Source organism: Thalassophryne amazonica, chromosome 14 (genome assembly GCF_902500255.1).
Source record: "Thalassophryne amazonica chromosome 14, fThaAma1.1, whole genome shotgun sequence".
Taxonomy (NCBI): domain Eukaryota; kingdom Metazoa; phylum Chordata; class Actinopteri; order Batrachoidiformes; family Batrachoididae; genus Thalassophryne; species Thalassophryne amazonica.
Genome location: NC_047116.1, coordinates 84,818,977 through 84,832,249, shown reverse-complemented (window position 1 = coordinate 84,832,249; position 13,273 = coordinate 84,818,977). Strand labels below are relative to the sequence as shown.

The 13,273-nt window shown below is 38.8% G+C and overlaps 1 protein-coding gene across 1 annotated transcript in view; it reads left to right on the top strand.

Moving 5' to 3' along the window:
• Positions 1 to 13,273, top strand: part of LOC117524675 (ribosomal RNA processing protein 1 homolog B-like) — a 33,341-nt gene continuing 20,068 nt past the window's right edge. Inside the window, 6 exon segments of the mRNA XM_034186489.1 lie at positions 1 to 119; positions 122 to 178; positions 4,147 to 4,229; positions 9,305 to 9,362; positions 9,476 to 9,561; positions 10,947 to 11,008. Of these exon segments, the coding sequence (XP_034042380.1) occupies positions 53 to 119; positions 122 to 178; positions 4,147 to 4,229; positions 9,305 to 9,362; positions 9,476 to 9,561; positions 10,947 to 11,008 (413 nt within the window). The 5' untranslated portion in view covers positions 1 to 52.

Sequence of the window (13,273 nt, the reverse complement as noted above, 5' to 3'; positions counted from 1 at the left end):
AGAAAAGTGGATGCGAGTAGAGAAAAAAGTTTGGTTTTGAATAAATCTGAACATGGCACAAATACAAGAGCCAGAGGTTCAGTTTGCACAGAGGTTAGCCTCAAACGAGCGGCCCATCCGGGTAAAGCTATTAAGAAACTGAGAAAGTACATTCACGTCCGCTCTCAGAAAGATTCAGGTAAGTCAACGAGCCGGTTAGCATCAAGCTAGCTTCACTTTGGAAGAGTTGCTGTGTGGAAAAACGTGTTCTGGAGGTTACTGCTACTTAAATGTCCAACTGTCTTATTAGCTAGATGAATTAGGGGATAATTGTTCTACAGCCTGTGGTGCTTCAGTAATCAGTGGAGCACAGACATTAATGGTGCATTTTGATGTTTATTCCACAGTGGACATTTTGACTTGTTTGTAAAAGAAAACTGTATGTAGTTAAGAACTACAGAGCTCCATTCCGTTGAAATCCTTCAGTGGGAACTTTTATTTAATATGACACGTGGGCAACTGGTGGCCTGAGGGCTGCATAGAGACCGGGTAATTACATCATCACCCATTGCATTCTGGGTAGTGGGCACCATACCCTAGATCAGGGTTTCACAAACGGAAGTGGCTATTTGTACATAGGGCAGTGTGTTTAGGATTAGCCTGGTAGTTTTGGTTAATGTAGTTTATGAATTGATGTTTCAATAGCGAATACATGTGCAAGTATCTAGCATCATAATCACGTGACTTATATTGACCAATGACAGAGATTTTACGTACCAGTAGAAGTTCACTATATGAATACGGCTATGTGGATTGCCACTGGAGTTGCCCGAGAGAAAAGAAGCCAATGAAACACTTTCTTCATTTTGTGGATCTGTACTGGGACACTCCCATTTACAATGGGACAATTGCTAATATAGTGGCAACAAGTTTATGATATAAAAAAAATTGTATTTGGTCTTCTCTCACATGTATTATATGCCAATGCCTGAGACATATTTGCTGCAGTGGCCAGGCCTGCAGCCTTGTTGAGTGAGTGCATTGTTTTTTGAAAAATAACACTTAACACTTGATCATAAAGAAATTCTCAACAGTGGGAAGCTTTGGCATAATACCTATAAATAATCAGTTTTATTGCTTCATAATGAAGTGGTATAGAAGATGGTTTTCTTAAAAAGACCTGAAAGTTCAGCTATAATTTGCCAGAAGGTACATCTGAGATGCAAGCCTAGATTGACGTTTTGGTGTGAAAGAAATCCTCCTCTGTACCACTTCATCATGAAGCTGTATAACTGGGAATACAAAATACAAAACATGCACTATGCACAATTTCTCCAGTCATAGCCACAGAAGCCTATAACTTCTTCTGGGTTGTCTGGATGTCTTGGTGGCTTTCCTCACGCTTCTCCTTCTTGCACAGACTCAGTTTTTGAGAACTGTCTACTCAACACAGATTTACCATAGAGTGCCATACTATTGTATTTCCTCATACTGATGCAATAAAGTCGTGACTTGGAAATGTTCATGTGTCCATCCCCTGACTTGTCTGAAGAAAACTAGCAATAAAACTTATTTACAGGTATTATACCAAAGCGTTCCATTATTTATTCAACGCATCATCTTGGGTTTTATATGTAAGGATTAAACAACTCGAAACCGTGCATTATACAGTTTGAATGCACGACGCGGAGTCTTCGCAGAGTGGTGTTACTCCGCGAAGTGCATTCAAACCGTATAATGCACGGCTTCGAGTTGTTTAATCTGCTTATACCATGGTCCCACACAGTGAGCTAACACACAAATATTTATTTAAGTTAACAGAACTTGATAAAAATGTGTGAGTATTTGGGACTATTTTATGTTTTGTCTCTGATGCGCTTACCGAGTCTGCGGGCTCGAGCCGCAGCGGGCTACTTACACCGCCCCCCTCTCTGCTGTGTGGAGCTGCGGCCAACTCTGGTAACAGGTCCAGAAACTACGCTCGCTGTTTTGATGCGGAGCGCTCCGGCAGCCCACAAGGATAGAAACCGTTCTTTTCTTCTTTCCCGTCTTCAGTCTTGTCCAGTTCGTCCGATGTTAAATCTTTACGCCGTTGCTTTTGCTGTTCTTCTCGTTTGCTCTCCTCCTCTTTCCATTCCTCAAACGTTTTATTTTGGCCAAAAATATTAAAATTCACTTGAAAATCTATGTTTTATCGCGTTTCTGTCATTCACCTGTCAAAACACAACTGATCTGCGCCAACTGATTTGTGCGTTGCTATGGTGACGACCAGAGCGGTAGTGATTATAACAGTGACTTAACTCGCCGAACTACGTTCCTCAAGAATTCATGACCTTTTGTTCTAAAAGTCAAGTGGAATCTCAGGTGTATACAACCCTGGCAAAAATTATGGAATCACCGGCCTCGGAGGATGTTCATTCAGTTGTTTAATTTTGTAGAAAAAAAGCAGATCACAGACATGACACAAAACTAAAGTCATTTCAAATGGCAACTTTCTGGCTTTAAGAAACACTATAAGAAATCAGGAAAAAAAATTGTGGCAGTCAGTAACGGTTACTTTTTTAGACCAAGCAGAGGGAAAAAAAATATGGAATCATTCAATTCTGAGGAAAAAATTATGGAATCATGAAAAACAAAAGAACGCTCCAACACATCACTAGTATTTTGTTGCACCACCTCTGGCTTTTATAACAGCTTGCAGTCTCTGAGGCATGGACTTAATGAGTGACAAACAGTACTCTTCATCAGTCTGGCTCCAACTTTCTCTGATTGCTGTTTCCAGATCAGCTTTGCAGGTTGGAGCCTTGTCATGGACCATTTTCTTCAACTTCCACCAAAGATTTTCAATTGGATTAAGATTCGGACTATTTGCAGGCCATGACATTGACCCTATGTGTCTTTTTGCAAGGAATGTTTTCACAGTTTTTGTTCTATGGCAAGATGCATTATCATCTTGAAAAATTATTTCATCATCCCCAAACATCCTTTCAATTGATGGGATAAGAAAAGTGTCCAAAATATCAACGTAAACCTGTGCATTTATTGATGATGTAATGACAGCCATCTCCCCAGTGCCTTTACCTGGCATGCAGCCCCATATCATCAATGACTGTGGAAATTTAGATGTTCTCTTCAGCCAGTCATCTTTATAAATCTCATTGGAATGGCACCAAACAAAAGTTCCAGCATCATCACCTTGCCCAATGCAGATTCGAGATTCATCACTGAATATGACTTTCATCCAGTCATCCACAGTCCACGATTGCTTTTCCTTAGCCCATTGTAACCTTGTTTTTTTCTGTTTAGGTGTTAATGATGGCTTTCGTTTAGCTTTTCTGTATGTAAATCCCATTTCCTTTAGGCGGTTTCTTACAGTTCGGTCACAGACGTTGACTCCAGTTTCCTCCCATTCATTCCTCATTTGTTTTGTTGTGCATTTTCGATTTTTGAGACACATTGCTTTAAGTTTTCTGTCTTGACGCTTTGATGTCTTCCTTGGTCTACCAGTATGTTTGCCTTTAACAACCTTCCCATGTTGTTTGTATTTGGTCCAGAGTTTAGACACAGCTGACTGTGAACAACCAACTTCTTTTGCAACATTGCATGATGATTTACCCTCTTTTAAGAGTTTGATAATCCTCTCCTTTGTTTCAATTGACATCTCTTGTGTTGGAGCCATGATTCATGTCAGTCCACTTGGTGCAACAGCTCTCCAAGGTGTGATCACTCCTTTTTAGATGCACACTAACGAGCAGATCTGATTTGATGCAGGTGTTAGTTTTGGGGATGAAAATTTACAGGGTGATTCCATAATTTATTCCTCAGAATTGAGTGAGTCCATTTTTTTTTTTCCCTCTGCTTGGTCTAAAAAGTAACCGTTACTGACTGCCACAATTTTTTTTCTGATTTCTTATAGTGTTTCTTAAAGCCAGAAAGTTGCCATTTGAAATGACTTTAGTTTTGTGTCATGTCTGTGATCTGCTTTTTTTTCTACAAAATTAAACAACTGAATGAACATCCTCCGAGGCCGGTGATTCCATAAGTATTGCTAGGGATTGTATATGATAATATAGTGTCATTAGAATCGGTAACCTTTTTCTGCAGATAACTTTCATTCTGAGGCATCATTGTGGATAAAGCTTTACATTTTTTTATATCAAACCGCAGGAGGATTTTCAGGTGATGATCTGCTTAAGTTGTGGAAGGGCCTCTTCTACTGTCTGTGGATGCAGGACAAACCTCTGCTCCAGGTACGTTTTACAGTTCTACTGTGAAAATCTAATGGCTTCTGAGTGAGATTGCTTTCATTTACAGGAGTGTTTCTCAAATGTTTTCAGACCAAGGACCACTTAACCATTATTAATAATAATAATAATAATAATTAAAAAAAGCCACGTAACTTACCAAAAGCATTTGGTCTGTGTCTCTGCTTCTCATTCCAGCAGTGTTTTACAAATTGCAATCAAATAATAACTTTCAACTCTGATTCCTTATCGATTCCCTTATCGATACCTCTTGTGATTTTTTTTTTTTTGTACTAAAAGTAGGCTTTACAGGTTTTCTCTGTCTTTTTTCTTATCATGTACCCGCTCTGTGGAACGGTCTTCCTGCGACCGTGAGGCAGTTGGAGACCGTGGACATTTTTAAGTCAAGACTTAAAGCCTATTTTTATTCTCTTTCTTATGAATAACTTTTGATTTATCTGTTTTCTTTTACGTCTGTTTTTAATTATGCATTTCAATTTTTAAATGTTTATTTATTGATTTAAAAATTTTTATGGCGAACTGTTCTATGTGAGATGCCTTGAGACGGCTTTTGTTGTGATTTTGCGCTTTATAAGACGATTACATTGAAATTGAACAACGTTTTATTGAATCTTAAAGTAAATATGAAATTGGTCACTGGATCCTTGATCTCTGGACATAAATAGAAATAAACAAAATCTGTAGTTGTCAAAAGCATTTCCTTTCAGACATTATTGGTGTGAAAGTCTTTCCATACCTCTGAGCAGAGCTCTTGCAGCTGGCTGTGCTGCACGTCAGGATGTAATTTATAAAGAATGCAGGACATCTCATTTTGGGAGGGGAAAAAAAAATGTTTTAGTCGATTGTAGTTTCTTGTCTGTATTACAACGTTTGTAAGAGGTGTCATTTAAAGCGGCAATTCGTTTTGAAGTTATTAATCCCGACCGGACTCGGCAGAGAGCTGCGCAGTGTTTGGAGCTGTGCCAACGGAACGGGGGACGATTCTCGTTTCTTGACTGCAACAAGAGTCCCAGTTAGTGACTTTAATCCACACAAAAGTGACTCACGATATTTTAATGCTTCTTTGAGAAGTGTTAAGAAGTGGACTTGCCATTTCTGAAGAGCAGCGAATCAAAGAACCAACAAGCTAGTGGATCGAAGCATTGTTTCATTGGTTCACACTTTAGAATGGTGTCGCGCTGCAGAAACAGTTGATTACAGAGCTGCTGCAGGGTCTGTAATCAATGTAGAAGAATCATCATTTCCCCGACAAACATCCTCAAAAACAGCGGCTGCTCTGAAAAACCGATGAGGGAATCGTTAAGCAAAAAGGCTGTTGATATCGTTGGATCGAATAATTTCTCAACAATACTCGAAAAGAACCGCTTCTCGATACCCAACCCTAGTAACAACCAAAGTAAATCCACACATGCAAAGAAACCAAAACACATAAGTGCAGAAATTATATGTAATAAAATTAAATGACACCAGGAAAAATTATTGAGCATATTGACTGAAATTTATTTAATACGTGACACTAAAGCCTTTGTTCGTAATGACGCCTTCAAGATGCCTCCTGTATGGAGAAACAAGTCGCATGGATTGATTTTGGTCCATTCTTCCACACAAAAGCCTTCAAATCTTGGAGGTTGTTTGGACCTCTTCTATGAACTCTGATCTTTAGTTCTTTTTCTGTTGGATTCAAGTCAGGTGATTGGCTGGGCCATTCTAGCAGCTTTATTTTATACTCTGAAACTAGTTGAGAGTTTCCTTCGCTGTGTGGGTATGGGATTTCCCATTTCCCGAAACTTCATAAGCAGGAGAGACTTGGAAGAACATCTGACAAAAAGAGATTCTGCTTGATTGCCCACAAATTGAAGAATAATTAAATATAATAAAAAAACAAAATAAATTTTATGTGCATGTGTCAATCTTATTGTTGTATTTGTATGATGCATGCTTTTATACTTTTATGTAATTTTGTAACCATGAATGTTGAACTGTTTTCTTGACGAAAGCGTGAGCTTTTCGTCTGTCTCAGCACTGATGAGGATCCCACCCCCCTGTGGTCGTTGACCACAGAGCCCTGGATGTTACAGTTGTTCTCAGTTTCACAGACAGTAGGTACCGCCAGAGATGGCACAAAAAACAAAGTAGTCCTCTGATCCGCAGAGTTTATGTATCGCTTGTGCTTTGTCATGATTCATGCTCTTAAATCTTTGCGTGATGTCAGATATTCCACCAATAACAGCGCTTTATTTTTTGAGTGATAGTTAACCAGACCAGTGACATGGGAGTCTTGCACAAGATGCTTGCATTACGAGATTACAAAGGAAAGCAATGGAGACAAGAGAAATCACTCTGTGTAAACTGACAAATTTCAATATATTTACGCAGAATTACCCATGAAAACAGAGTGAACACCCTAAACTTGAAAATCTTCATGATGGTGCTGAGATTGTAACAACATGGCCCTGCGCCACACGTCCATTGCTTAGGGAGAGCCCTGCTCTCCACAAGTGGTCCTTGGCTCTTGGACAAATCTTCTGATAACTCTTTTCACTCCTCTGTCAGAATTCTTGTGATGAGCACCTGGTTGTGGCTAGTTTATGGTGAAATCAGGGCTTAATTTGAGGGGGAGCAAGCCGGAGCGTGCTCCGGAACCTTGGACGCGTGCTCCGGAACCTCTGACGTTGGCTCCGCCAGCTATTTATCCCTTTATCTACGGCGATGCCGCCCATGCCATATTTTCCATATGCATATTTTTTTTTACCGTAACTCCGCCATAGTTTGTCCAATCCGAATGATTCAAAGTGCATTGTAAAGCTAACACCAAGGGCTTTCCAATGATATATGGTGTATTACAGTAAACATAGCCTGCGATGTCATAACGCAGAGGAAAAACTTGGAAGTTTCACACTAGTGCGCCGCTGATTCTCATTACCATAAGTTCTCATGTAAGCCCTCAATCTGAAAAATTTCAACACTGACAGCAAGCCAAGAACCAGTGGTTTCCAACAGTATGCTATATGTGGCATATATTAGGGTAAAGTGTGTTTGGTGACTTTTGAAATGAGGGAAAAGTATGAAAAAGAGCGCAAAAGTGACAGAAAAGTACAGAGACAGACAGCAAACATAAATGTAGTAATTTTGAGGAAAGGCAGGGTGTTAGTGTCATTTGTGAAGGTGTGTATGTGTGGGTGTGCAGTTTATTTTAAGTGTGGCGCACAGCATTGTTTACTCTTAAGAGAGTAAATCATCACGCAATGTTGCAAAAGATGTTGGTTGTTCACAGTCAGCTGTGTCTAAACTCTGGACCAAATACAAACAACATGGGAACGTTGTTAAAGGCAAACATACTGGTAGACCAAGGAAGACATCAAAGCGTCAAGACAGAAAACTTAAAGCAATATGTCTCAAAAATTGAAAAATGTGCAACAAAACAAATGAGGAATGAAGGGGAGGAAACTGGAGTCAACGTCTGTGACCGAACTGTAAGAAACCGCCTAAAGGAAATGGGATTTACAGACAGAAAAGCTAAACGAAAGGCATCATTAACACCTAAACAGAAAAAAACAAGGTTACAATGGGCTAAGGAAAAGCAATTGTGGACTGTGGATGACTGGATGAAAGTCATATTCAGTGATGAATCTCGAATCTGCATTGGGCAAGGTGATGATGCTGGAACTTTTGTTTGGTGCCTTTCCAATGAGATTTATAAAGATGACTGCCTGAAGAGAACATGTAAATTTCCACAGTCATTGATGATATGGCGCTGCATGTCAGGTAAAGGCACTGGGGAGATGGCTGTCATTACATCATCAATAAATGCACAAGTTTATGTTGGTATTTTGGACAATTGATGAAATGATGAAATCATTTTTCAAGATGATAATGTATCTTGCCATAGAGCAAAAACTGCAAAAACATTCCTTGCAAAAAGACACATAGGGTCAGTGTCATGGCATAGGGTCAGTGTCAATGAGCAGATCTGATTTGATGCAGGTGTTAATTTGGGGGATGAAAATTTACAGGGTGATTCCATAATTTTTTTCCTCAGAATTGAGTGATTCCATATTTTTTTCCTCTGCTTGGTCTAAAAAAGTAACCGTTACTGACTGCCACAATCTTTTTTTCTTGATTTCTTATAGTGTTTCTTAAAGCCAGAAAGTTGCCATTTGAAATGACTTTAGTTTTGTGTCATGTCTGTGATATGCTTTTTTTCTACAAAATTAAACAACTGAATGAACATCCTCTGAGGCCGATGATTCCATAATTTTTGCCAGGGGTTGTATAAACATGTTTTGCAACAATAAGGTTGCGAAGATTTGACAGAGCTCTTTGCTTTTTCCCATTGTGAAATATTTCTTGTGTGACACCTTGGTAATGAGACACCTTTTTTATACCATCAGTTGGGACTGAACCAGCTGATATTAATTTGCACTGACAAGGGGCAGGACTGCTTTATAATTACTGTTAGATTTCAGTTGATGTCTTGGCTTTCCATTGCCTTTTTAGCACCTCCCTTTCTTCCTGTGTTCAATACTTTTTTCTTGTCATTACATATTATACATGATGTAATTTCTGTATTGTTTGTTTTGTGTTCTTTGTATGTGTGGATTACTTAGGTTGTTACTGACATCTGGTGAAAATGTCATGTCAATAGCGCCTTTAGAAATATTTTTTCTGAGAAAAATGGCGACTGCTAAATACTTATTTTAAGCCACAATCCATCTTGTCAGTTGATCACACTGATCATTTTAGACAAAGCAGTACACAGTACTGATACGCAGTATCTTGCACATTGGAAATATACAGTGTGCAGTGTTAGAAAATCAGCATCCATTTGTTTTTGTGAGTGCAATGGTGTTTGTGTGTGTTTTTATGCACACAGACCTTTAGTCTATCGGGCCCTTTGTGTCTTGCCATATTGAGCTCAGTGCGTGGGACATGAAGTTGACACTGTTGCACCTGTCTTGCTTGTTATCACTGTGTACACACATGCTGTAGCTCTGCTCTCATCTTCAGCAGTCTGTTTTAGTCATTTTATTTTTCATGAATGCCTCACTTTCCTTCTGTAGGAGGAGCTTTCAAAGACGATCTCCTCTTTGATCCACAGCTTTCACACTGTTGACAACCGTAAGTTTGAAGTGTTTGATTTCATCGTTTCAAATGGTGATAAGTGCAGCTGAATCAATTCACCACACAAACATCCAGACTTCCTCATGGAGCTCGTGTGTTTTTCTTTGCAGAGTTTTTATATTTGGAGACCTTCTTGCAGACCGTGAATAGAGAGTGGAATGGCATTGACAGACTTCGTATGGACAAGTTTTTCCAGGTTAGTGTGAGCAGAATCTTAAATTAGTGTAAAGGCTTCAACCTTAAAAGTACAGTACTGGTGAGAATTATTGGCACCCCTGAATCTCAAGTCCATAATTCAGAATATCTTCAGAAATAATGAATGCAGATTTTATTGTATGGTAATGAGAAATTTCATAAAATGTCTACAGTTAGCAACATGTCGACTGTTGGTAACAACAGCAACTTAGGCATTTTGTGTAGCTACCCAGACGCTTTGTTTGTAGTTTCTGCCACACGTTCATTGCTATGCATTCAAGGTCTTTTAGGTTTGCAGGAGGTCTTTTTAACGTGGCAGATTTAATCTTTCACCAAAGGTTTTCAGTGAGATGGAGCGCAGAACTTAATCCACTTCCTGCAAACAAAAATTCAGGAGCTAAAAACAAAGCCTGACTGATATATTGTTTGGCCAGTGATACTGGCTGATATGAGCCTTTCACAAACATTTGTACAGACATTATTTTTTGCATACATGAAAACTTTTATTTTACCAAATAAACAATGCAGAAAAACAGGTTAGTTTGCCAGGTTAGCTTGTTCATTTAGCTTGTTCCATAACTTGACAATGGGAGCATGTTGTGGCTTCAGTTTTCCCTCCCAGGTCATACAGGGTGTCACCCACACTCTACCCGACATAGGTAGAGTGAATACTGCCAATATGGCTACAACTATAGCAGCAATGTTTGGGCTTCAAAATGGCTTCTGTGTCTTTATAGAAAACGTATGGATGATGTCCAGTTATACAGTCTAATATGTAATATAATACCCCACCCCTACCACATTTCTTCATGTAATGTGGAGTTGGGTCAGGAAGGGCGTCCTGTGTAAAACTTGTGCCAAATCAATATGCAGATCCACCTTGGATCTGCTGTGGCAACCCCGAGTAAAAACAAGAGAGCAGCTGGAGGGACTTATTGTATACAGTGTATGATACTAAGAAATGAAATGTTGACCACACAAGACATGAAATATCGTCACACTGTCTGCAGTGAAATAAAAGTCAGTATAAATGTAAAGATCAGTGTGGTGCTGAAGACGATTTTATATGAGAAATATTCAACAAATGATTATTTTATTTTGAATATCTGAAACTTTTAGCATAAAACCTTTGAAGATGTGTAATTCAAAGCTGCTTGTTGTTAGAATGAAAGGTTACTGTTTTGTAATCAGTGTGCTTGAGAGTTACTTGATGAAACAAAAATGAAGAAAAGTCATGTTTTAATTCAACAGGCTTGTTCAGATAACCTTGTTGTGAAATTTCTCAATTCATTGAGTGGCATGATTTGAATAAATGTTAGATGCTTCAGTAATTTTGGAACTAATATTAGTTTTTTTTTTAAATAACTTTTCATGTTTCTTTTACAGTTGGTTCGCTTTGTGTTCAGACAAATGTTTGAGTTGCTTAAGAGGAAAAACTGGGAAAGCAGGTAATGTATCAAATGTCTACATTTCCAATTCCTTTAGAAGTAGTGAGAGCTTCAAAAATTTATGCTTGGTGTGGTCAAGGGTCACTGATGTAATGACAGTTAAAAGTTGTTGGTTACTGGAGGTCAATTTGAGTTCAGGAGTGTGTTTGTTATTGTTAAGGTGTGAATTTTCTTGGACGACACGCTATGCAACACAACTGGACACAGATTTGCCAAGATGCACCTCAGTATATGTGTATCGTACATGTGTCATAACGTTATCAGAAGTTTAAAAAGTGCACTGTGAACACGAGATGAGTTCACGACAAAGGGCATCGCGATGCCCAATGGACGGCGTTTTTATTGAGTATATGCTTTTGTTTCTGTGGTGTGATCCAGCTGACTCTGTCATGGCCACATGTACTGTGAGCATCCGAGAGCACTAAGCAAACATCAGGGAAACGACTGTTCAGTTCAACAGTTACTAATGTTCAGGGATGCTAATTTCCTGCAGAGCCACGGTTTTCTGCATTTTTTGATCTTGGGGCCAACTTCGGCTCCACTCGCCACGGCTTGTAGATGAACCATGTGCTTCTTTATTTTGGTAACATTTCTCTGTATGTCACAAGAGACATACAGTGAGGTAGGACTATTTCATTTTCATTTTACTCTCTTCTTTCAGGAATTCAGAATTTCACTACATGCAATTTGCTGAAGAAATGTCAGTGGGGCGTTTAATAGGGCGGGGGCCTTTAATGGAGAAAATATGGTATTGGTGAAGACATGCTCTTCCCAGTAATATATTTTTCTAATCATAGACTTTGTCATACATGAGCAATATGCATGTGAAATTATTTTAATTTTTTCATTTTTGAACCCTCATAAATCGGAGAATTGTTATCCCCCGAGTCTGAAATACAGGGGGATATAGCGATCAGCCTGTCCGTCCGTCCGTCCATTTTCTTTTGTTAGCGCGATTCTCAAGAATCAGTTACCAAGTTTCATTCGTATTTAACATAAGGGTATACTTGGGTGATCCCCCAGTTGACCAATTTCATTCATATTTGTTGCATATGGGTCTACTTGGGTGACCCCGACACTTTGTATTAATTATTTGTGTTGGAGTGCGGGGACATGTCATCTCCTGATGACTCTTGCTTTTCTTTGAGAAAAATCAAAATAGTCCTGTAACATAAGAAATAAATACCAAAATTTGAAGGATCTGATGTGCTTCAGTGTGGAAATACAGATGGTCAAAACTGCTCCAAAGCACAAACAAAATGCATTTATTTATTTTTACAGTTGTTAGTGAGCTATAAACTGACAGATGTGCAGCTGTGAATCAACATTTATAATGATAACATCTAGCACCAAAGAACAGCTGAAATTTTGATGAATCTGCTACAAATTACTCAAAATTAATAACTTGTTGAACTTGGCATCTTTTTCTGTGCGACTTGTTTTGCAGTAAAATCCCCAGAATCCCAAATACTAATACAGATGCATGGTGTTTACTCTGTATAACAACATTAAATTATGAGAGTATGGAATAAATTGGAGATGGTGAATCTGTAATTTTTTTTATGAAATCGGGGGATTTGAAGTACATTTACATGCGTGTGAAATCCCCATTATTTTTGCGGCATCCAAAACTTCCATCCGGACTACGTGCAAAGTCGCACATCCATGCAGTGGGGTATTTTATCTTCTCTAAAATGCTTCATTACCATGTTAAATCAATGTTGCGGGAAGACGAACATCTGTGTGAAAGGAATTTTGCACTTTTTTTTTTTTTTTTAAAGACTCATTTGAAATGTGTAGTTGTTCAAAACCGTGTGTGTTTGGATCAAGTACTTTGCGCTGAGTAAAATGGTCTACGACTCTGTATGTGGATTTAAAAAAAGAATAGAAAAAAAGGGCAAAAACAACCCAGTCCAAACATGTCTGTTTTATTTATTTATTTTTTAAAATGTATCACAGGTGAACATCAGCAGTGCACAGCCAATTTTCAGCACCACGGACTTGTCCTTTTTTTGGGGTGGGGGGGTGGGATGGGGGGTTCTGCTCCTTCTCACATTGTGTGTGAATGATTCCTGTACCTCCAAGAAAATGAAACTACATTGTCCCACCTTCAACTTGAAACGTGTGTGATCGTGTCCATGACCATATCAAAACCGTGCGTCCACCACACAATCTGTTCACCTCCATCGGGCACACAGACATGTGTGCATCATGCATTTTTTTTTTCCCCATTATTTCCATTAATTATTTAATTTAAATGTGTCT